Here is a 25,752-nt window from a genome sequence, read left to right on the forward strand (position 1 = left end):
TCCATTGGTGTAAGTGGGATGTTAAAGTCCCCTACTATGAATGTATTACTGTCGATTTCCCCTTTTATGGCTGTTAGTATTTGCCTTATGTATTGAGGTGCTCCTATGTTGGGTGCATAAATATTTACAATTGTTATATAGTCCTCTTGGATCGATCCCTTGATCATTATGTAGTGTCCTTCTTTGTCTCTTCTAATAGTCTTTATTTTAAAGTCTATTTTGTCTGATATGAGAATTGCTACTCCAGCTTTCTTTTGGTTTCCATTTGCATGAAATATCTTTTTCCATCCCCTTACTTTCGGTCTATATGTGTCTCTAGGTCTGAAGTGGGTCTCCTGTAGACAGCAAATATATGGGTCTTGTTTTTGTATCCATTCAGCCAATCTGTGTCTTTTGGTGGGAGCATTTAGTCCATTTACATTTAAGGTAATTATCGATATGTATGTTCCTATTCCCATTTTCTTAATTGTTTTGGGTTCGTTATTGTAGGTCTTTTCCTTCTCTTGTGTTTCTTGCCTAGAGAAGTTCCTTTAGCAGTTGTTGTAGAGCTGGTTTGGTGGTGCTGAACTCTCTCAGCTTTTGCTTGTCTGTAAAGGTTTTAGTTTCTCCATCAAATCTGAATGAGATCCTTGCTGGGTAGAGTAATCTTGGTTGCAGATTTTTCTCCTTCATCACTTTAAATATGTCCTGCCAGTGCCTTCTGGCTTGCAGAGTTTCTGCTGAAAGATCAGCTGTTAACCTTATGGGGATTCCCTTGTGTGTTATTTGTTGTTTTTCCCTTGCTGCTTTTAATATGCTTTCTTTGTATTTAATTTTTGACAGTTTGATTAATATGTGTCTTGGTGTATTTCTCCTTGGATTTATCCTGTATGGGACTCTCTGTGCTTCCTGGACTTGATTAACTATTTCCTTTCCCATATTAGGGAAGTTTTCAACTATAATCTCTTCAAATATTTTCTCAGTCCCTTTCTTTTTCTCTTCTTCTTCTGGAACCCCTATAATTCGAATGTTGGTGTGTTTAATGTTGTCCCAGAGGTCTTTGAGACTGTCCTCAGTTCTTTTCATTCTTTTTTTTTTTATTCTGCTCTGTGGTAGTTATTTCCACTATTTTATCTTCCAGGTCACTTATCCGTTCTTCTGCCTCAGTTATTCTGCTATTGATCCCATCTAGAGTATTTTTAATCTCATTTATTGTGTTGTTCATCGTTGTTTGTTTCATCTTTATTTCTTCTAGGTCCTTGTTAAATGTTTCTTGCATCTTGTCCATTCTATTTCCAAGATTTTGGATCATCTTTACTATCATTATTCTGAATTCTTTTTCAGGTAGACTGCCTATTTCCTCTTCAATTGTTAGGTCTGGTGGGTTTTTATCTTGCTCCTTCATCTGCTGTGTGTTTTTCTGTCTTCTCATTTTGCTTATCTTACTGTGTTTGGAGTCTCCTTTTTGCAGTCTGCAGGTTCGTAGTTCCCATTGTTTTTGGTGTCTGTTCCCAGTGGCTAAGGTTGGTTCAGTGGGTCGTGTAGGCTTCCTGGTGGAGGGGACTAGTGCCTGTGTTCTGGTGGATGAGGCTGGATCTTGTCTTTCTGGTGGGCAGGTCCACGTCTGGTGGTGTGTTTTGGGGTGTCTGTGGACTTACTATGATTTTAGGCAGCCTCTCTGTTAATGGGTGGTGTTGTGTTCCTGTCTTGCTAGTTGCTTGGCATAGGATGTCCAGTACTGTAGCTTGCTGGTCATTGAGTGAAGCTGGGTGCTGGTGTTGAGATGGAGATCTCTGGGAGATTTTTGCCATTTGATATTATGTGGAGCTGGGAGGTCTCTTGTGGACCAGTGTCCTGAAGTTGGCTCTCCCACCTCAGAGACACAGCACTGACTCCTGGCTACAGCACCAAGAGCCTTTCATCCACACGCCTCAGAATAAAAGGGAAAAAAGTAGAAAGAAAGAATTAGGTGAAGTAGAAAGAAAGAAAGAAGGGAGGGAGGGAGGGAAGGAGGGAGGGAGGGAGGGAGGGAGGAAGGAAGGAAGGAAGGAGGGAAGGAAGGAAAAAAGAAAGAAAGAAAAGATAAAGTAAAATAAAGTAAGATAAAATATAATAAAGTTATTAAAGTAAAAAAATAATTATTAAGAAAAAAAAAACGGACGGATAGTACCCTAGGACAAATGGTGGAAGCAAAGCTATACAGACAAAATCTCACACAGAAGCATACACATACACACTCACAAAAAGAGGAAAAGGAGAAAAAATCATAAATCTTGCTCTCAAAGTCCATCTCCTCAATTTGGGATGATTCGTTGTCTACCATGTATTCCACAGATGCAGGATACATCAGGTTGATTGTGGAGCTTTAATCCGCAGCTTCTGAGGCTGCTGGGAGAGATTTCCCTTTCTCTTCTTTGTTCTCGCAGCTCCCAGGGGCTCAGCTTTGGATTTGGCCCCGCCTCTGCATGTAGGTCGCCGGAGGGTGTCTGTTCTTCGCTCAGACAGGACGGGGTTAAAGGAGCCGCTGATTCGGGGGCTCTGGCTCACTCAGGCCGGGGCGAGGGAGGGAGGGGCATGGAGGGCGGGGCAAGCCTGCGGCGGCAGAGGCCGGCGTGACGTCGCACCAGCCTGAGGCGCGCCGTGCGTTCTCCCGTTCTCCCAAGTTGGCCCTGGATTCCGGGACCCTGGCAGTGGCGGCCTGCACAGGCTCCCCAGAAGAGGGGTGTGGATAGTGACCTGTGCTCACACACAGGCTTCTTGGTGGCAGCAGCAGCAGCCTTAGCGTCTCATGCCCGTCTCTGGGGTCCGCGCTTTTAGCCGCATCTCGCGCCCGTCTCTGGAGCTCCGTTAAGCAGCAATATTAATCCCCTCTCCTCGCGCACCAGGAAACAAAGAGGGAACAAAAAGTCTCTTGCCTCTTCGGCAGGTCCAGACTTTTCCCTGGACTCCCTCCCGGCTAGCCGTGGTGCACTAACCCCCTGCAGGCTGTGTTCACGCCGCCAGCCCCAGTCCTCTCCCGGAGCTCCGAACGAAGCCCGAGCCTCAACTCCCAGCCCCTCCCACCCCGGCAGGTGAGCAGACAAGCCTCTCGGGCTGGTGAGTGCCGGTAGGCCCTGATCCTCTGTGCGGGAATCTCTCCGCTTTGCCCTCCGCACCCCTGTTGCTGTGCTCTCTTCCGCGGCCCCGAAGCTCCCCCGCTCCGCCACCCGCTGTCTCCGCCCGCGAAGGGGCTTCCTAGTGTGTGGGAACCTTTCCTCCTTCACAGCTCCCTCCCGCTGGTGCAGGACCCGTCCCTATCCTTTTGTCTCTGTTTATTCTCTTTTCTTTTGCCCTACCCAGGTACGTGGGGGGTTTCTTGCCTTTTGGGAGGTCTGAGGTCTTCTGCCAGCGTTCAGTAGGTGTTCTGTAGGAGTTGTTCCACGTGTAGATGTATTTCTGGTGTATCTGTGGGGAGGAAGGTGATCTCCGCGTCTTACTCTTCCGCCATCTTCCCAGAAGCCCTCTAGGAGATATTTTCTTGATGGCTATTTTACTCCATTGATTTATAAGTTTTGTATTATTATTTGAGGTTGCGGTCTATAAAATTTTCTCATAATTGCAAGATCAGAAGAAGAAAAGTATATTGTCAGTGTTTAAGGAGTAAAGTTCTGTAGTTCTTAAGTAAAATTTGTTGACTATATTATTCAAATCCTCTATATTATTAATTTTAGAAATCTATTTGGTCTACCAGCCTCGTAAATAAATATAGCGAAACTCTCCACCATGAGTATATATGCATTTTGAAATTCTCATTGTGTTGTTAGGAGTTTTTGTTTTATGCAGTTGTCAGCTATGTTGTTTGTTGTATAAAGTTTTATGACTGTTATGTCTTCTTTGTGGGTTTTATCTTTTATAATTACGTAATATTCTTTTTTGTCTTGTCTAACACACTTGTCCTTGAATTTACTTTGTCTGACATTGCCACTTCTGCTTTCTTTTTGCTTGCCTTTGTATGGTCTATTGTTAACTAGCTCTTTATTTTTAAACTTTTTCTTTTTTACATGTGTGTTTTATTTAAATAGTACAGAATTGGATTTTACTTTTTTTTCTCCATCAGGAGAAGGAAGGATTTATTATTATTATTATTGTTTTTCCATGATGGGGAAAACTTGGGAATACTTATCTAACCTAAATTCAAAAATATAACTGGCGGGGCTTCCCTGGTGGTGCAGTGGTTGAGAGTCTGCGTGCCGATGAAGGGGACACGGGTTCGTGCCCCGGTCTGGGGTTCATGCCCCGGTCTGGGAAGATCAGAACAGCGAGGCCCGTGAGCCATGGTCACTGAGCCTGCGGGTCCAGAGCCTGTGCTCCGCAACGGGAGAGGCCACAACAGTGAGAGGCCCGCGTAAGGCAAAAAAAAAAAAAAAAAAAAAAAAAAAATATCTATCTATCTATATATATATATATATATATATAACTGGTAGCATTTTCTAAGGACAGCTCTCATGTGAAACACCCTTGTGCCCAGAATTACAGGGTTAGAATGTTCACCAGTAGAGATTTAATTTAGTGACCATTCTAGTGGAATTTTAATTTAGTAAAAGAAGAGAAAATTGACACTGAAGCTATAATGAAATATGCCTTGTTAGAAGTAGGGTCAAAAAGTGATGACTTAATTAATGACATTAAATAGTGGGGTTTTACTTTTTTCCTTTCTTTTTTTTTTGAATTTTATTTTTTTTTTATACAGCAGGTTCTTATCAGTTATTTATTTTATACTTATTAGTGTATATATGTCAATCCCAATCTCCCAATTCATCCCACCACCGCCAAGGAAGGATTTATTATTATTTGCAGCCAGTAAGGAGAACATCTAGGGCCTTTCCTAAAGCAGTGTTTGTCTTTTACTTTTTATTTACATCTGACAGTCTCAGGTCTTTAATAGGGAAATTAATTCTGTTCCCGTTTTTGTGTTAATGAATATACTTAGGATTTAGGGATTCTGTGCTATTTTTCATTTGTTATCTGTATCATTTAGGGATGTGCTTGGCTGTAAGTAACAGAATGCACGATTAATAGTTGCCTAATTAAATAAATCTCTCATATTTATTTATATTACCACATTCCATTTAATAATTACAGAACTTTATTCCTTGGAGTTCCTTATTTTTCTCAAATGATAAGAATTCCAGAGGCATGCTGCAATGGATAGATTAGTTTAGCTGGTCAGCAAGATCATCGAGGCCCCATCTCCTTCAGTCCTTCCGCTTACTCATCCTTAGTATGTGGCTTTCTTCCTTATGGCTGCAAAAGTCCTCCAGCAGCTCCTGGCATCACTTCTTCCTTCCAGGCAGGAAGAAGGAGGTGAGGTAAACGAGTAAAGAGTGAAGGGGCTTCTCCTAAGAAGTGTTCACCTTTTTTTTTTTTTTTAATGTTTCTTTTATTGTGGTAAAAGTCACATAATATAAAACATACTATTTTAACCATATTTAACTGTACAGTTCGGTGGCACTAAGTACATTCACATTGTTATGCAACTCTCACCATCATCCATCTCCTGAATTTTTCACCTTCCTAAACTGAAACTCTGTCCCCTTTAAACACTAACTCCCCACTCCTCCTACCTCCCCTCCCCCGGTCCCTGGCATCTACCAATGTACTTTCTGACTCTACGAATTTGACTATTCTAGGTACCTTGTATGAGTGGAATCAAACAGTATTTGTCTGCAACCTTAAGAAGTCTTCACCTTTTGTTTCGAGAATGAGTCCCTGTCATTGGGACTTCTGCCTGCATCTCCTTTGTCAAGAACGGGGATGTCTGGTCACTCCTAGATCGATTACTTGCCAAGGAGAATAAATTTACATGATGGGTTTAGACTAATTTTATTTGTCCTTTGAGGCTGGGGTAGAAACCTGCCTCTCCTGAAACCAAGGGATCTCTGTTACTCCCCAAAACAAACTGGGGTTTTTAGTAAGGCAGGAAGGTGGCTGGAGTGGGTGATGAGGAAGTAACTGACGGTGCCTGCTATAATAACTACACATTTTCTGTTGTTTTCTCTTTTTCCTTTAAGTATTTTTGCAGGATTGGTAAGCCCCTTACTTACTTTTGCCCACTATTAATTTGGAAGTTCTACAATTCTAGTAGTGGTTGCTTCCCTGGTTCTGTCAGTCATAATTAAACTTATATTCCTCTATTACTATATTGCTTTAACATACTAAAAATATACCAATGCCGGGGGAATTAATGCTGCCTTCTGCAATAGGTAAACGCTGGAATTCCAGTGGGTTAACATAATGAAGGTTTATTTCTGATTAGGTCACAGTTTGATGTGGATTAGGTAGCTGTCTGCCTGGCTTGCTTTCGAACACTGACTCATGGATCAGGCTGCTTTTTGCTCCCCCGTCTTGGAGTCGTTTATTTCCCACTGAAGGGATGGGAGAGAGAATGTGGAAAAGGCACTCAGATTGCAACCAGCCTCAGCCTGAAAGTGGCACAAATCACTTCCCCTGACGCTCCACAGACTAGAATTCAGTCACATGGCCCCATGGAATTGAAGGGAACCTGAGAAAAGTGGTCATCCGGTGGGCTCAGGGAGTGGAGCTGGGGTGCTGGACATAGCGTGGTCACTGTCACAAGCTGTCGTTCTTGTTACTCACTTGTTTTGTTCTTCTCTGCATAAATACACTCACCACCTCCTTAAGGGGATGCCCGCAAGTCTCACCCGGTCACTGCGTCAACCCGAAGTTCACAGTCTACACGTGTTCTGCGTTAGGCACTCTAAGGTCCTGATGTGGCTAAAAAGACATGTCATCCTAACACAGCCCACCTTTAAGACATGATGTACAGTGGGGGAGCAGGGTCAGAATATCCACTATGGAAAAGGGGGGAGTGTGAGCCCCACTCAATCACTAGTCTATAACATCCTGAAATCCTCCAGGTCAGGCTCTGCGAGGTCCCCCTGCCCTGGCAGTGAAGGGATGGCCTTGAATGGATGCTGTCTGTGCCCTGGAGGCTCCTCTTGTTCATTATTCCCCTTGGCCACATCCAGAGTGAGCGTTGAGGGTCGCATCCTCCTTGGACCAGTATAGCCTCTGAAACCTGCCCCCTGGTCATCGAGGCTGGGTGCCCAATGGTTGTTTAAGTCTTGAACAATCAGAGGCTTTTTTAGTCCAGACTCAGAGACTTGGGAGGCTTCTGATCTGTTTGCTTCCATGTGCCGGGAGCAACATCGAAGATTCTTCTCTGGACGTATTCCGCAAATTGCCTGTTTTTCTTTGCCTCTTCGCCCTGATGCCTCTACCTTTCGACTGAAAGTCATCTACGTTAGGCTCTTTGAAAAATAAGTGTGAGACATTGCAGTCTGAGTGTGCTTGTGAGGGGCAGAGACAGGGTTGGGAGAAAATCACACAAGGCTGTTGTTCAGGAAATGCATGTGAGAGAAAAAGGAGCAGGCTGGGAGAGCCGTGGCACGGCAGTGCAGGCGTGACCTTGAGTGAAGGAGAGGGGGATGGCAGGTTGGCTGGAGGTGTTCCAGGCAGCCACGCAGTCCAGGGAAGGTTTGTCAAGGCCTCCGGGGAGTTGCCCATCAGTGGAGTCCCATGTCTCCCAGGAACCAGCCTGCCACGCTCAGTCAAAGGCTGGGAGCCTCCTCTGGAAGCATGGCCTTGGGCAAACACAAGGGCATAGGAGCTGGAGTGCACAGTCACTTATGCTGCCTGTTGTGGGATGTCCATGGAGCACATTCTCATGACCATCACAGAGATCTGTGTCCTAGGGCCCTTTATTCACCTTAAAAGTTTTACTGGGCCACTCATGCAAAACCTTTAAAAATCCCATCTCTTGCAGTTTGGGCCCTAGAAAGAGATGGCTTTTCCAAACCTACAAAGTCCCGGATTTCTATATTCTCTTTATTCCCTTTCATTTCTACTTGCAAAGTGCTCAATTCTTCCTTGAACTTAACATCTTGCCAAACACAGCTCCTAGCAACCAACCCACTACCCAAGTTCTATTTTCCGGTGTCTTCCCTTAGGGGGGACAGGTTCAGAAGGCAGGAGGGTCTGCCTTTTCAGTGATAGCGTCTGATAAATTTACCAGGTGCTTTGCCCCTGCATCGCGTGGATCGCCAGCCATTCAGCCTGCTAAACGTCCCTGGTAGGGCAGTGACACTTAGTTGACATTCCTGTTTCAGCCAGTACCCCACTTTAGATTTCCATTTTAGTCATGGTTATCAATGGAATCTGTTAGAACAGGCAAACTGAAAATCTCAGTGACTTAATCCAACACAGGTTTATTTCTTGCTCAGGTTACAGGCTGATGTGGGTCAGGGAGACTCAGGGGCCAGCTGCTTCATCTTGCAATGACACCGTCTCCAATTCCTTATTTCCAGCCAGTGGACAGGAGAGATAGAGATAGAGATAGAGATAGAAACAGAGATAGAGATAGAGATAGATCGATAGAGAGATAGAGGAAGGGAGGGAGGGGGAGAGAGAGAGAGAGAGAGAGAGAGAGAGAGAGAGAGAGAGAGAAGACTCCCGGGCTCCTAACTGCCTTGGCTTGGGAGTGACACAAGTCTTCCTTCAGTGAGTGCTGTCACCTGATGTCTTCTGTGCTGAAGATTTCAGGGTCTCTGGGCTTCGGACCCCAGTTCCAGCTTTGAACACCTGCTCCAGCAGACTGACTTGGCTGACATATTGCTCCCTAGAGGGAGTGGGAGAGGGAGATGGCCATGGACCTGCACTCAGGTCAATGTCTCTCTGGCATCCTCTTTGCAGATGACCACGTTTTGTAGGGTGGCGTGATGGTTTTGCACCCCTGGCCAGCCCAGGTCATTCCGGACTCAGTACAACTCAGACCTGTTTCTCCTTCCTTCCTTGTTCTTCCTGTGTTGTGAGGCAGCGAGTGACAAGCACATCCAGTGGCTCCTGGGGGCAGATGGTGAAGTCTGGGTCTGGGTCATGGGAGAAGGCCCTGGAGACAAGCCCTATGAAGAGATCTCTGAGGAGCTGATTGCAGAGAGGGCGCGGCTGCAGGCACAGAGGGAGGCGGAGGAGCTCTGGTGAGAGGTGCCAGGTGGTACTGGGGCGGGTCCTGAACACGGAGGCTTGGGGTGGGTTCACATTAAGGACAATAGGTTAGGGTGGGAGGGAGGGGGCTCCAGGCAGCTGGTTGGCTGTTTGGAGCTCTGCTAAGATTAGGGGACCAAAGCACTAGTCTTACATCAGGTAGACCTTGTGGGTTCAAATCCTGGCTCCACTAATTCGTGGTGAGCTGATCCAGGGCCTCAGTTTTCACATCTGTGGTTTGGGCATCACAACACCTTTTCTATATGGATGTAGTTGGATTTACTGAGATAATGCGTATGATATCCTTTTGCCTCTTTCCTCACTGAGTTGTCCCAAGGACAGCAGAGCAATTTGAATTCACTTTTAAAATCTGCTTGTTCCTCGTCATGTTACCTCCATTTCTCACACAAGATGGACAGTTGAGCCCCTACTGATACTGGGGGGTCAGACTTCTTTCATAAACCACATTTGACATATTTTTTGCCAGACTTGGAAATTTGTATGAAGTCGACTCTAACATTTTTCCCCCAGTTTTTAATGACAGTGTTTTAATCATAAAATTGTAACGTGTAAACAACATTGAAAACTGTAAAGAATCAATTAAATAACAACTCAATACCCACCACTTAAGATAACCATGGTGAGCATTTGGGCAATACATGCTTTGTAAGCTGCTTTGTTCACACCTTCATAAATTGATTAATATAGATCCACAGTGTTATTTAAGATTACTGTATAGTATCCTATTACATGAGAAACCCAATTTATTGGTCTTGTTGAGGGACATTTGGGTTGTTTGCCACTTTTTATGTTATAAAAACCCTCTGATGAGCTTTTCCCTACACCTTTGTAAACTTGAGTGAGAAATGGGGTTTCTGAGGTTTTATCTTCTGGCTTCCAGAGCAATTCTGGTGATTTATACTCCCCACCTTTGCTAACACTGAGTTTTGTGAACCTCAGATATTTGCCGTTCTGATAGACCAAGAATGATTGCGCATGGTTTTTATTTGAAGCTCTGTTGGCATGTGGTCCTTCAGTTTCCCATACCTCCTGATACCTGCTGGTGTTCTCTTGGAAGGAGACAGAAGGAGGCAGAGATCACCAAGAAGTTCCGGGATGCTCTGGCCAATGAGAAAGCCCGGATCCTGGTGGAGAAGTGGAAAGTGGAGACGGAGGACCGCAAGGCTGCCAAAACCCTGGAGGAGCGCATCCATGAGGAATTCAAGGTGGGCCGGTGCCTGGGCATCTGTGTGAGGCCAGCTGTTCTAGCCCCCAGGCCCCTGGGGTTGATCTCTGGTTTGGACCGGTCCTTGGCTAATGAGTGCTTTATGAGAACAAAAATCTGGCATGTCTGAGCAGCAAGGAACTTGACACACCATTTGGGCCAATCCACTTCCCCTTGAACAGATCAGGAAATCAGGGTCAGACAGGGGAAGAGACTTGCCAAGGCTGTGTGTACTGGTGGTTGGGGACACAGCCAGGATCGGAACTTATCCCTCTGCATCCCAACCCAAGGGTCCTAAAACAAGGCCTGAAAAGAGCTGAGTTTGTGGTCAGACCAGCCTGGGATCCAGTTCCAACTCTATTGCTTACTGCTGTGTGACCTTAGGAAGCTTGCTGAACTTCTCTGAGTCTTCACTTTCTTGTCTGTAATATTAGGGTAGTAACGACACCCTACCTGAGACTTTTGGAGGATTCGAGGAGATGAAAAATGTATATTTTTTGCCCACGATAGGAGGTTGTTTGTAACCTTGCATATCTACTCATTCTGAGAGAGTTTGGAGCTGTTAAAGGAGCTTTACTGTTCTCTGGCAAGAAGCTTAGGTTTCCTGAAAAAGAAAAAATTTTTTCCTGGTTCCTCTTTTGAGATTTTTTTTTTTTTCCTACAGGAATAATACATTTTGGGGGGATAGAAAGCTCAGAAAATACTATAAACAAAAAGAAAAAAATGATAATCATGCTGAATCTCAACAATTGTATTATTTTGTGAATTGTATATTAATGGCATTTGCTCATTTTTGAATTTTTAAAAAACTTTTCCCCCCATAATGATTAGGTAATGGCGACATTGACCCCTTAATATCATTTCTATTGCAAATATTTTTTCTCACTGTTGTTGTTGCTATTTTGTTAATTTTGGTTATAGTGGTTTGGGATGTACAGAGGGTTAAAATTTTTATTAGCCAACTATATCAATCATTTTCTTTATTATTTGTTTTATGCATAGAAAGATCTGTGCCATCACAAGCTTATAAAAATACTAATCTACATTGTTTTATATATCTTTCGTTAGTTCATTTCTTCGCACTTAATTTTTCTTCACTCTGGAGTGTGGTATGATGTATGGCTCTCACTTTATTTTCTTCCAAATGGCTAGCCCATTATCCTAACATCATTTACTATGTAAACCATCCTTTCTCCTCTCACTGGATTTGCTGCCTCGATTCTTACTTCTTACTTACTTTCGGATCTTTTCATGGATTTTTCTTCTTTGACTGATTATTCCTGAGCCAGATTTAATTGTTTAATTATATGCAGCTTTAACATAAATTTCACCATCTATTAAAGTCAGAGTCTATCATTACTCTTCATTTCTAAAATATCCTTGGCTAATCTCATCCATTTTTTCCTGTTAGAGATACTTCTGAAATATTTTCTCACTATCCCCCTCCCCCCAACATCAAAAAAGCAACGTGGTGTTTTTTATTGGAATTGCATCAATGCTATTGCTGTATTTATGGAGGATGAACATTTTTATAATATGAGCAAGTAAATCTTCTTGTTCAGGAATGTGGTATGTTCTTCCTTTTATTCAAAGCTTCTTTTTTGTCTTTGATATAGGTTTTTTTTAAACACCTGTAAATGCACTGGCCACCCAATCCCAAACATTCTCAATGACATACGTACCTGTGGGCTTCTAATTTTTGGACTTTGGTAAAATTTATTGTTTTATTTAGGTGCCCTACATTTCTTTTCTAATTAAACTTTAGGTTTAATATTTTTTATTGCTATTGTGCTCATTATTTTTAAACTTATTGCAATTGCTATTTATATATTTATATTGTTACTGATCTCCTTAGTTAACTTTCCTATGAGTTGCATTTTTTTCTAGGAGATTCTTTTGAGTGTTTTTTTTTTTGGCTGCACCATACGGCTTGTGGGATTTTAGTTCCCTGACCAGGGATTGAACTCGGGCCCTCAGCAGTGAGAGCACGGAGTCCTAACCACTGGACCATCAGGGAATTCCCATCTTTTGAGTTATTAAGTGAAGCAATATTTACTCTAAAACACTTTATTTAAAAAAAAAATTCAAACTTGAAGAAAAGTGGAAAGAAAAATAAAATGAATACTCATATTATCCACTTAAATTTACCAATTATTAATATTTTGCCACATTTTCACTCTCTTTCCTTCTCTCTCCATGCACGCAGGCACACACACACACATACAGATACATGTATGCACTTTTTGGTTGCTGTCATTTTGCTGAACAATTTGAGAGAAAGTGGCAGACATAGTAACTCTAACCCAACGGTTAGCAAACTATTTTCTGTAAAGGACCAGATAATCAATATTTTGGGCTTTTTGGGTCTGCCTCTGTCACAACTACTCACCCAGACCATCGCAGCACGAAAGCAGCCACAGACAATATATAAACAAAAGGGTGTGGCTGTGGTCCAGTGAGACTTTTAATAATGCATGTCAGCCAGGTTTGGCCTGGGAGCCTCAGTTTGCTGCCTCCTGATCAAACCCTTCAGCAAGGATCTTCCATGAAAAAGGACATGTCCTGTCATAGCCACAATAATCATTATCACACTGATTGAAATTAACAATATGTTTCCATAATAGTAGCTCAGATCTAATCCACAGTGGAGAGGTATTTAGGTTGTATTGTTGGATTTTGCATATGATTATTTAAATCTGCTGGGGAAGAAAAACAATACTTTTTTTTTTTTTTTCCGCGGTACACGGGCCTCTCACTGTTGTGGCCTCTCCCGTTGCGGAGCACTGGCTCCAGACGCACAGGCTCAGCGGCCGTGGCTCACGGGCCTAGCCGCTCCGCGGCATGTGGGATCCTCCCGGACCGAGGCGCAAACCCGTGTCCCTTGCATCGGCAGGCGGACTCTCAACCACTGCGCCACCAGGGAAGCCCAAAAACAATACTTTTTATATGTTTCCAACAGTGAAAGTCACCTGTTCCAATCTGGGCTCCCTCCTCCCTAGAGGTGAGCTGAGTCCCAGATGCTGGGAGGGTAGCTCAGTGGAGTTGGGGTCTTGGGGCTCAGTTCCCAGCAGAGATTTTCTGGTTGATGTTCTTCTTGAGGACCTCAGTGATCGACAGATATAGATTGTGGGCTGGCTCTGTGTCGGGGTTCATGGAAGGATCATAAAGCTCTGTGGCCAGGCATCAGGTTCACTGAGGGACCCAAATGCAGGCTTTGGTGTTATTTCCAAAGAAGGTTGTTGTTATTATGTGTTTGTTTGGGTTTTAAAAATTAATTTTCTAAGTGTGGATGTGTTTAATATACATAATAACCCTGATGGATATGTCTGCATTTTGAGGAGCCTCAGAAATGCAGGTAGCATCTTTGAGGCCCTGGAGGGGCTCATTAAGGAATATCAGATCAGACTCTGGCATTGGACAGTCCATGTTTATGAGCTGGGATATTTTCTGTCAGAGCTGTCTGTAAATGAACTACCCGTGTATTGTGACGAGCTCTTCATCACAGGAAATGGTTATGTGTAGGCTGAAAGTATCTGAAAAGGTTTCTGTGGTGGATTAAATATGCCTCTCGGTAAGTTTTTGGCCTCACCTCCCTTTGAGAAGTGGGGTCTGCTTCCCATGCTCTGAGTCTCCGCCGGCCTTGTGGTGAGCTTTGGTCTGTAGGATGCAGTGGAAGTGACTCTGTGTAACTTCTGAGGACGGGCTGTAAGAGATTTGTAGCTTCTACCTTTGCCCCTCTGGCAATGCTCACTTTTGGAAGCTGCCTTATGAGAAGCCCTCCTTGCCCTAGACTGCCAAGTTGCAAGGACACCCAGGCTAGAGCCAAACAGAGGCCACGTGGAGGAACACCGAGGCACCAGGCACGTGAGTGAAGCCTTCGTGGTTCTTCCAGTCAATGACCTCAACCAAGTGATTGACCTTGGCTGACACAATGTAGGGCTGAAGGGCCACCCAGACAAGCCCCGCTCGAATTAATAGTCCACAGAATCACAAGCACATATAATGGTTGTGTTTTAAGCCACTAAATTTGCTGATAGCTTGTTGTTACTTAGCAATAGATAACTGCAACAGCTTTGCCAAAGGGATTTATACATCGGGCTAGAAATTGGTTAAGATAATTTTTATGTGTCTTTCAACACCAAGATTCTAACATAATGTGAGTCTTGCATGCAGCAATGCAGCAATAACATTCATCTAATTTAATCCTTTTTTTCCCCCTGAGAACCTAAGTGCAGGTTGTTTGGGGGAAGGTGGTGGTGGTAGTAATAAACTCCCTGCTCTCAAAAAGCTTACAGGGTGCCAGGGGAGAGACAACTCTATGAGCAGCCCTCAGCCCTAACCACGCCCAGGGGACCATAGAGGGCTAAGGTCTCTCCAGGAGTCTTGCACGAGCAAAGACAGGAAATGGAGAGGAGATCTGTGGAACGATGAATGGTCCGCTGGGGGCAGAGGAAAAAGCACACGATGGGTGGAGCCAGATGTAAACGTGGAAAGGTAGGCTGTGGAGTCCTTGGATGCTACGCTAAGGAGGTGGACTGTTTTCTGTGGGCAAAGCAGACCTGTGAGGATACAGAGGGCCATGGTTGGATCAAGTTTTATGAGGATAACTGGTGGGGATGGTGTGATTCAAGTGATGAAAGTTTGCAGGGAGAGAGAGGCCAATTAGGAGATCTTTGCAGTGGTCAAAGTGGGAAATAAGGGTCTGGACAGAGTCTGTGACTATGGAGAGATAGAAGGGGGATGGGCAGAGAGAAACGGTGGTTGTGAAATCAACAAGGCTTGGCATCAATTAGATGTCGGGATGAGGGAAAGCAGAGAGCAAAGTATCTGAGCCCCAGGCTGAGGGATGGGTAGAGGGCACCACCCTCTAACCGTGGGGACCTGGGAAGGAGGTGCAGACTTGGAGGAGAGAGAATGTGCTTGGAATGCCTGTGCTGAGGGTTTTTTTTGTTGTTGTTTGTTTGTTTTATTTTATTTTTTTACCACCCAGAAGGGGGAGAGGGGTGGGGGCTGGGGGAGAGGGGTGGGGGCTAGGGGAGAGGAGAGAACCTAGATGAGAAGCCTGGTGGTGGAGGGAGGTTGGCTGGGCTCACTTTGGGCAGCCTGTGCTGAGGATGTAGACGTGTTCTGTGAATTCTCCTGGTCATAGGAAATTCCTTTTAGAAAATTTCCTTTAGGAAAACAATCTCAGAACCTTGTGTAGGGTTAAAGAGGGAACTTCAAAATAGGAGATACAGACAGCTAAAAACATGTTTTAAAACCATTCTGTTGTGGCTGGCACCATTTGAAGGAGATTTACATAGAAGTTTTTGTTATTTTTTTTTTAGAAAAAAGGAGATCATGAGGCCAGATAAAATTTGCATTTTTTCCCTTGCTTTCTTAACCCATAAGACTGATTTTGAATGCTTCTCCCTCTGCTTCCGACCACAGAACATGGGTTAAGGATCCCGCTCTCTCCCTCTCCCTCAGGGCCTGTGACCTCCTTTCTCCACCTCCAAGTCTCCTGCCCCCTCCCGCCTCCTCCCAGTTTCCCTGATGAGGAAGACACCATACAGCTAAGTTGTCCTTTCATTTCTCTCTGTTTTCTATTCAAGGCCACTCTCTTTTTATTTTTTCTCCTTTAAGGCTGGAGTTCGTTTTGGCCACCTCGTGACATCCTCCACAACTAGAGAAACTATCACTGCCTTATTCCCAATCAGGTTATAACCGGTGGGAAAACCTTCCAATTTCCATTTTCTCTTGAAAATTGTAGGCTTTATCTGAGTTTCTCTTGGACAAGGCTGGCATCAACCAGACAGCGTGGTGTGGTTTACCCTTTCCCCATCACGGATCATCACAAACCCTCTCTTCATCAATTCGTTAATTCACTCACTCTTTCGGTCAGTGTTATGGAGCACCCAGTATCTGCTAGGCCCTGTGCTGGGAACTGGCGATGGAGGAGTAAACGACACAGGCCTGGCCCTGTCCTTTGGGAGTACATCATCCCACAAGGCACAATGGTATCATTGGGGCCAGGCTAAAAACGAAAACGACTCTACCTTCCAGAAAAAGCATCTGTCTCCGTGACATTTTCCATTGGGGTGAGACGGGCCAGGCCTCTGTGGGCTCCTGCGGTGTGCTGTTACTGATGGGTTATCAGGAGAAGGGGGATTGAATAAGCTGGACAGCTCAGAGGGCTTTGGGCTTGCCAGAAAAAAGCAATCGACTCCTAAGGTGGAAGGCGGGTGTTTTTGCCTATCTGCCTTTTGGCTGCATTGGCCTTTGGCTGCCAAGCCTAAGAAAGATGGCCTTTTCTTCAGTCATCACAGATGCGCCAAATGACTCTGAAAGCAGCAACAGTGAAAGTTTTCAGGCAGTTTTAGCTGTGAAGGTTGAGCATTTTAGCAAAACCAGGGCGAGAATATGTAGCACTCTTTATTTGTAATTGAAAGCGTTTTCTTTTGTCGACGCATCCCCGTGAAGAGCTTGCCTTTGTCACGGTAACTTACCAGTTGCTTTCCTTTGAGATGGAGGTTGATGCAGGTTTCTGGCTCTTAGGTGTTGTCTCAATCTCAGGAGGAAAGGATTGAGTGAACAGTGGCGCTGCCATCCGTCTATCTATCTGTCTATTTATTTATTTATTGGGAGTAATTTTTTCCCATCTTTATTGAGGTGTAATTGACAAATCAAAATTGTATGTGTTTAAAGTGTACAATGTGATGTTTTGACATACAGGTACCTTGTGAAATGATTACCCAATCAAGCTAATTAACATATCCATCACTTCACCTAGTTACTTTTTGTGTGTGTGACGAGAACACTTAAGATTTACCCTGAGAAAATTTCAAATATACAACACAGTGTTAACTTATAGTCCTCATGCTGTACATTAGATGTCCAGAATTTACTCACGCTGCATAACTGAAACCTTGTGCCTTTTCATCAAACACAGCTTAAGTTTCTATAGACAGAAGAATAGATAAAAGAAGTAGTATATATGTATACACGGTGGAATATTATTCAGTCTTAAAAAAGAAGGAAATCCTGCCAGTTGTGACAACACGGATGAACTTGGAGAACATTATGCTAAGTGAAATAAGCTAGACACAGAAAGCCAGATGTTGCATGAGCTCGCTTAAATGTGGAGTCTAACAAAGTCGAACTTGTAGAAGCAGAGAGTAGAATGGAGGTTGCCGGGTTGGGGTCGGGGGAGTGGGCACTGCCATTGACCCTGCTGCTTCATGTCACCACAGCTGGTTGGAGTAGGAACACTGCATTTAATTTGAGGTGGTTGGTCAAATGCTATTATTTATCTACGGTAACGCCAGTCATGACCCTTCAGTGTCCTAAATTGTGTCCGCTTAAATACATATGTTGAAGTCCCAACCTCCAGTCTTTTAGAATGTAACTATATTTGGAGCTAAGGTCTTTAAAGAGGAAATTAAGTTAAAATGAGGTCTTTAGGGTGGGCCCTAATTCCCTATGATTGGTATGCTTAAAAGAAGAGGCAATTTGGACACAGACATGTATGAACACAGAGGAAAGACCATGTGAAGACACAGGGAGGAGATGGCCATCTATAAGTACTTTGTGATACACCCCTTATCCTTACAAGGGAGTAGGACTAGGGGGTTGAAGCCCCTCTGGCTCTGATGTGCCTTGACTGCCTGGATTTTCCCTGAAATCCACGCCTGTCTGGAAGACTCCTGGGGGCAGATGATGGACCTATAGTCCCCGGGTGGAAGCTGTCTTGGTTGGTGCCCTGTGTATCACGTGATGTGGTGACCACAGTCAGGCTGGGGATTCCTGGGGGAGGAATAGAAATCTACTGTATAAACTGTGAAGTGCTGTGCCAGTGTGATGCTTCATTTTTGTGCTTCTGAGATGCTAGTGACTGATGAAGGTGAAATACAGCTTTGGGATAAGATTCAACTTCTGCTTTGGAGTCAGACAGACCTTGGTTCCACTTTTGCATCAGTCATTAACTCTCTGTTCTAGTATTTCCCATCTTAAAACCAGCCAACCAACACACCGTCCCTCCCCATTTCTATCTTAACCCCACGTTCCCCTCCGGCTGCCACTTCCTGTCTCTGCTCCTTTTTTACAGGAAATGTCTTGAAAGGGTTGTCTGCGGTCACTCCCCTGCCTCCGCCACGCTGCCTGGATGGCTGCCCATCGCACCACTAGGGCTGCTGTTGACAAGATCTCCCATCACGTCCTGAGACCACGTCCTGCTGTCCCTTGTTGCTTCTCTATCCTTATCTTTCGTGATGTCTCAGCAGCCTGAGCTCAGCTTACAACTCCCTTTTTACTTGAAATGCTTTCCTCTCTTGGCTTCCCCCACGAACGTCGCCCCTTCTGGGTTTTTATCTTACCCCTTGGTCTGCCTTCTCAGTCTCCTTTTCTGGCTCCAGCTCTTTCTCCCAACTTTAAAATGGCTCAGCGCCCCAAGACACCCTGGCTTTTTTCTCTTGATCTACCTTCTTTCTTGCATTGATAACATCAAGTCCATGGCTGAGAAACATCACCCCCGAGCAGAGGACCTCTCAGTCAACATCTGCAGCCTGCACTCACCCTCAAGTCCTGGGATCACGCGTCCCACTGCCCACGGCAGGCCTCTTGGATGTCAGATGGCGTCTCAAACTCACTGAAGATAGAATTTTGTTTGTTTTCCTTCCAGCCACAGTGGATAATTCTCTACTCAAACATGCCAAACCTGTTTCCAGTGCTGGGGCCACTGCACCTGTGGTTCCCTTGCTCTGGAAATTTCTTCTCCCTGAGACTCACTCATCAGCCTTCTTATTATTTAGGTCTCAGATCAGTCCCTTTTGAGAGGACTTCTGGTCACGCAGCCTACAGTAGCCTCCCAGACTCTATCACTTACCCTGTTTTAATTCTCTGCACGCTTTATTATTTCTGATATATTTTTTATTTTACTTGATGGGTGTTTTTCTGTCATTGGAAGGCAAGCTCCGAGAGAGTGGTGCTGTGTCTGCCTTGTTCATGGCTACATCCCCAGTGCCTGGAGCAGGCCGAGCCTCCTGGATGCTCAGTAAGGATTTGGTGAATGACTAGATGAAGCCGCTCAACTTCTTTAGCCTTTAATTCCTGACTCCTAGAGAGTGGGTCAATAGGAAGTTGGAATTTTGTCTATGTTTTAGAATTTTAAAAAATCATTGAATTGGAGAAAAGTCCTCAATCTATGCCATTTCAGAAGCAACAAAATCCTTGCCTTTTTTTTTTTTAAATGAGGGACTCAAAACTCACAGTTACTCTCTTCTTTTTTTTTTTCTTTTGATCCATTAAAATATCAGTGGACTGAGAAAGTTATGAGCCACAAAAACAGAGAAAATGAGAGAAGGGAAGAACAGATGAGAAAATGTCCACAGAAGTTTGGTTTCTGGAAGACAGAGGGAGAGCGGTGCGGGGCTCAGCGGGGCTCCTGCAGGAGGAGGGCTGGTGGCACTGAACCGACTCAGTCCAGAGTCCCCCCAGGCTCGGGACTTGGGGGCAGCAGATACATGAAGGATGGCGCTGAGAATGTGGGATTGATGGCAAGTTTCTATGTGGAGTGGCTGGACCCTCAGGTCCCTGCTTTCACCTGTTTCTTCCAGGCTACTTCATCCCTTCCTCTAACCAGGAGGAGATGGGGAGTTGCAAGGGCAAGGTTGGGGCTCAGCATATCAGGCTGAGCGGAGAGAGCAGATGGGGGCCAAGTGGGAAACAGGGGGAGCAAGCAAAGGTGTGAACTCTGAACAGGGGGACCTGCAGCCAGGGTTGCCTGTAGGGTGTACAGGGCTGGCAACTTTTTTTTTTTTTTTTTTTGGTGGTGGTTTTGTCTATAGCAAATTAAGAACTTGAACTACATAAAATCAGCCTATTAGCTCTATTCTGGTGGCCCAATCTCATGTGATCCTATGATAAAATGTTGTGTTGGCCAACAGGATTCATCTGCTTGCTGGGCCACCCTTCTGGAACCAGGGCCTGGCCACTGGGCCCCAGGATGACTCCATAAATATGAATCCTGGAGCTCCTTGGGGCACTTGGTTAACCCCTTGCATGGAGGAGAGGGTCAGAGAGCACCTTGAAGGGGAGAAGCAGGCACTAGAACTCATGTGGGACCTAGTCTGGGCTTGGGGCATCTTACCTGGACCACACTGCTGCCCCTGCCAGTCCTGGGGGTACTATCTCTGGCCAGTCTTGGGGGAACTTGCAAGGGAAATTTGCAAAAAGATACCTCAAAGCATCGGTTTCCCATGAAGTGTGGGGCTTAGGTTAGGGGTCCTGCTTGCTTGAGTCTAAGGGCTGTTCTACCTGCAGCCTGCATCCCACCACAGACTCCTGGGATGCTGGTGGTCTCATACCACCCAGGTAGGACAGAGAAGACACTGAATAATCTCAGAGGAAGGACCTCCAGATACTTACATTTGAGGGTCCTCAATGAAATGGCTGATCCTTCATCCAGTCTTCCTAGAGTTAAGCCCATCTCTCAAGGAAACCCTGACTACACACTCTGAGTCTCTGTTTCAGATACATACTTACTTTTTCTCTTTAATGTGAGCAGTCAGGGAACATCAGACATCAGAGGAAAGCCTCCAACACGAATGACAGGCGCCAAATAAAACAAACTTAAAAGAAAACAAAAAAGCAAAGAAGAGAGGAAACAGATCTAAATCAGAATATGGGGGAGAAAAATCTCTAAAAATCCTCAGAGACGAGCTATTGCATTCATGACACAATTTCAGGGTGCAACAAAGCAAAAAGAAACAACCAAAGAATAAGAAAGAGGGCTTGGGAATTACAAATGTGCTAGCTGAAATAAAAAATTCAGTAGAAGGTTTGGGGGATAAAGTCAGTGAAATCAGCCAGGAAGTAGAACAAAAAGACAAGAGACGGAAAATAAAAGAGAAATGATAAGGCACTTATAGGGTCAAATCAGGCAGTCCAGCAGTTGACACATAGGGGTTCTAAAAAGATAAAAGCAAAATGAGAGAAGAAATTATCACAAAAATTCTAGGCAGAGATGTATTAGACTAGAAGAACCTGAAACTCCAATCAAAAGCATCCTGATTGCCTAACACAATCAATGAAAGAAAATCCACATCAAGGCACATCTATTAAAAAGGTTCAGGGACTTCCCTGGTGGTGCAGTGGTTAAGAATCCACCTGCCAATGCAGGGGACATGGGTCCGATCCCTGGTCCAGGAAGATCCCACATGCTGCGGAGCAACTAGGCCCATGCACCACAACTACTGAGCCTGCGCTCTAGAGCCCATGAGCCACAACTACTGAAGCCTGCATGCCCTAGAGCCCGTGCGCCAAAACTACTGAGCCCATGCGCTGCAACTACTGAAGCTGCGCACCTAGAGCCTGTGCTCTGCCACAAGAGAAGCCACTGTAACAAGAAGCCCGCGCACCGCAATGAAGAGTAGCCCTCACTCGCCACAACTGGAGAAAGCCTGCGCGCAGCAACGAAGACCCAACGCAGCCAAAAAAAAAAAAAAAGGTTCAGAATTCAGTGATAAAGAGAAAAATTAGTGCCTTATGCAGAAGAATAAGAATCTGAGTGCAGTACTGGATGCTGGAAGACAAGATAGTAAAGTCTTGTAACTTCTGCAGGAAATTTTTTTTTTTTTTTTGCCTTACGTGGGCCTCTCACTGTTGTGGCCTCTCCCGTTGTGGAGCACAGGCTCCAGACGCGCAGGCTTAGTGGCCATGGCTCACGGGCCTAGCCGCTCTGCGGCATGTGGGATCTTCCCGGACCGGGGCACGAACCCGCGTCCCCTGCATTGGCAGGCGGACTCTCAACCACTGCGCCACCAGGGAAGCCCAGGAAAATTATTTTTAATCAGATTCTATGCTTAGCTAGAAGTTACATGTGAAGGTAGCATATAGATATTTTCAGACAAGACTCTATATAGACGTATAGCTTATATATAGATCTATCTATAGATATATATAGATAAATACATACATATATATATATAAATATATTTTCAGACAAGTGTCTCTCCGTGCATCCTTTTCTGAGAGGTATTGTGAGCTATGTTGCTGCAAAATGAGGACGTGGACAAGAAAGAAAACATGGAACAAAGAAACAGGGGCTTCAACTCACGGGAGGCTGAGAGGCGAGTCCTGAGAGGACAGACGGACAGGAGACCTAGATGGCAGCCAGCTGAGATGGGGAAGGAGAGGTGCATCTGGGGGGCGGGCGTCCCTTGGAAAAGATCACTGCTGTATTGCCTGTTATAAAAAAAGCACTTGGTTAAACACAGAGAAAGATTTACTGCAGATCTTAGAGAAGTTTGGCAAAAATTCAACACTCTACTTCAAGATAAAGCAACTAGTAACTCAGGAAAGAGAATTATTCGAAAGAAAAAATCATCACACTGCCATGTTTTACTGAATTTCACATGCCATTAATTGTAAAATCTATCATTATTTTAAGAAGAAAGAAAAAAACTGTTGGCTATGAAAAAGGCAAGTAGTAAGTTGTAAGACATACATATTTTAGAGATATTAGAAAGTTAAAAAATGTAATTCTTAGAATTGGTGGAAATAGCACCCTATTTGGCGTTACAGTGAACTATATTTAGTTCTGCACCCATCTTTGATTTAACCACAAATTGTGATGTAAATCTATTGTGAGGGTAAAGGAGAGGAAAAGTATGGGTATGAACCTGTGTGGGAAATATAAGTGCTAAATACTCATGTACCAAAAAACAAAGGTAGTAGTTAATGTCTAGAATTGATAAATCAAGAATTAGCAGCATTATTCAGACACGGATGTAACCACATGAAGGAAAGCTAAAATAATCGAGGACGGTGACCTCTGGGCAGTAGATGAGGGTGGGGTAGGTTGGGGTGAAGTGAATTGGAGAATTGATGTTTTTTTTACAACAAGCCTTTTGGCATATAATGCATGATTGACATGTGTGTGCATGTTGCTTTGATTAAACAAAGGTAGAGGAAAATACACACACGACCTTTTTGGAGCTTGAAAGCAGGACAATAATTGGAGATTTGGGGCCCCCAAACCTGCTCTCTCTCTGAAATATCTTCGCTGAAAATAAGGTTAAGATATAATCATATCCTGCTTAACTGGCCTCCAGGAAGACCAGGGGCCCCTCCCCATGCCTCCCCTCCCCTCTTCCCCGAGAATGGAAGTGTGACCAAGGGTGGCCCAAAGTCCTCTTACTATTGCAGAAAGCTTTAGGGTCTACAAATCGTTCACATATTTCAGGCCACTTGATCCTTACCATGGCCTGATTGGGTGTAAGTATCACCATTTCATGTGGGTAGAGACAGAGCCTGGAGGGGCACCACTGGCCCACCTCTTCCCGTGACAGCTCAGCCCTTCCCTGCCCGTGCCCTGTTACCTTCACCTAACGTCATCCTGTCCTCGTGGTATCTTAGAGGAAAGAGGAAGAGGAGAGGAAGCGAGGAGAAGAGCAGATTCGCCTCCAGGAAGAGCAGAGGGCGAAGGAACTCTACTGGACCCTGAAGCAGGCCCAGCTGCAGAGCCATCCCAGTGAGAAAGAGGAACGCGAGTGGGAAGAACAGCGTGAGTAGAGCTTGTCTCTTGGGGACTGGGGGGCCGGCCTGCCTTCTTCACCCACTCTCCTCCCACCTGTCTATTTGCTCAGTCATCATTCCAGTTCACTCAATCAGCCCAGAAGCCTTTGCCTGGGGTCAACCATGTGTGTGGTCCTGCTAAGGACCCAGGGGGTAAGGGCTCCATCCTCAAGGAACTTACTTGCCTGTTGGGGAGGTTTCTTATACTAAAGAATAAAGCCCTACATTTACTGAGTTACCAGTATTTTTCTGACTCTGTGCTAAGCCCTGGGGATCCAGAGATGAGGGATCACGGTCCTTATCTTGGGGGAACTCACTGGCCAGACAGGAGATAGACGCACAGGCTAAGGGCTTTGAGGGAAAATGCACACATTCTGTTGGAGCACATGGTGGCTATCCTGGTGGCGTTCCAGTTGAGTTATGAAGTGAGGCTTGATGGCGGTGTAGGGATAACAGACAAAGAAGCTGGAGAGGGCCCTTGGGAAGGAGTACCCAGAATATGACAAAGAAATGTGGTGTGCTTAAGAATTTAGAGATGTATGGGGTGACTCTTAAACTCGGAGAGTGTCAGGGGTGGTAAGAAGTTAGGTGGGAAAGAGAGGGTGGAGCCAGGTTTGAAGGGTGGTGTTTTAATATGTCCTTGAGATTTGCTTTAATCAGGTATGGTTAGACATTCAGACATGGAAATGACTGTCTTGCAGGAAGAAGTTTTTCCTCACAGATTCCTAGACATGGAGAGCATGGCATGCCGGGCAGGGCCACATGGGGAAGCACGAGGGTGAGTCAGGAGACAGAGGGAGCAAGGGGAAAAAGTGGGCAAGAGCCTTCACTGTGGTTTCTTTGGAAAAGGTAAGGTAGGGCAGGTAAACAGGCTTAGGATTGGCTAGTATGAATAATTTCAGCAGGCTCTGGGGTCCAGGGGCTGCCTCTGGTTCTCTGATACCTGGCCCTGGGGTCATTATGGCAGATGGATAGTTTGTGGAGTGTAAGAACTAGATAAAAGAGATGGTTGGAAGGTGGGCTTTGCATTGGTTAGTTTGCATTTGAAAGGCACACTTGCCGTTGCCGGTGAGTCCTTTACTAGAATTGGCTAGCTTTTGGAGGGGCAGTCTCTGAAGGATGGGCAAGGCCCCAGATGTCAAAACTTCGAAAACTACAGAAAATAAAAAGGCATGATTAATATGGGTGGACACTGGAAGCTTCTAAAGGTGAGTGACATGCTTCAGGCTGGGTTTGGGAGTGAGAGGAACTCGGGCCACAGCAGGAAGAGCAGAGATGTGAGGTGCCTTCTGCTGGCCAGCATTCTGGTCCTCAGCACTTCTTAGTCATCTGCCAGATTCATTAAACAGACTTAAAAAAATTGAGATGTAATTCACGTACCATAAAATACATCCTTTAAAAGTGCTCAATCCAGTGGTTTCTAGTAGACTCACAAAGTTGTGCAACCATCACCCCTATCTAATTCTAGAATATTTTCATCACCAGAGAAAGAAACTCTGCCCACTGGCTGTTACTTCCCCCCCGCCACCACACCCCTGGAAACCATTAATCTAATTTCTGTCCCTATGGATTTGCCTGTTATGGACGTTTCATATAAATAGAATCATACATTATGTGACCTTTTGTGTCTGACTTCTTTCATTTAGCATGTTTTCAAGGTCCATCCACATTGTAGCATGGATCAGTCATTCATTCTTTTTTATGACTGAATAAAATTCTAATGTGTGCACACACCACATTTCTGTTTATCCATTTATCAGTTGATGGACATTTGGGTTGTTTCCACTTTTTGGCTATTGTAGATGATATTGCTCTGAGTATTTGTGTATGTTTTTGTGTGAACATATATTTTCATTTCTCTTGGATATACATCCAGGAGTGGAATTTCTGGGTCATAGGATACCTCTATGTTTAACATTTTGAGAAACTGTCATACTGTTTTCCGAAGTGAC

The 25,752-nt window shown here is 44.7% G+C and overlaps 1 protein-coding gene across 4 annotated transcripts in view; it reads left to right on the plus strand.

The window, feature by feature from the left end:
* The window catches only part of SH2D4B (SH2 domain containing 4B), an 86,821-nt gene that overhangs the window by 21,834 nt on the left and 39,235 nt on the right, over positions 1 to 25,752 (plus strand). For all 4 annotated transcript variants that reach the window (XR_004346264.1, XR_004346265.1, XR_004346266.1 and 1 more), the window contains exons 2-4: positions 8,855 to 9,014; positions 10,100 to 10,247; positions 23,642 to 23,789. Coding sequence is in view for 1 of the 4 variants with exons in the window: in XM_032608771.1 (XP_032464662.1) it covers positions 8,855 to 9,014; positions 10,100 to 10,247; positions 23,642 to 23,789 (456 nt within the window). In the remaining 3 variants the exon portion in view is untranslated. The remainder of the gene's footprint in view (positions 1 to 8,854; positions 9,015 to 10,099; positions 10,248 to 23,641; positions 23,790 to 25,752) is intronic.

This window comes from Phocoena sinus, chromosome 16, assembly GCF_008692025.1.
Source record: "Phocoena sinus isolate mPhoSin1 chromosome 16, mPhoSin1.pri, whole genome shotgun sequence".
NCBI classification, from domain to species: Eukaryota; Metazoa; Chordata; class Mammalia; order Artiodactyla; family Phocoenidae; genus Phocoena; species Phocoena sinus.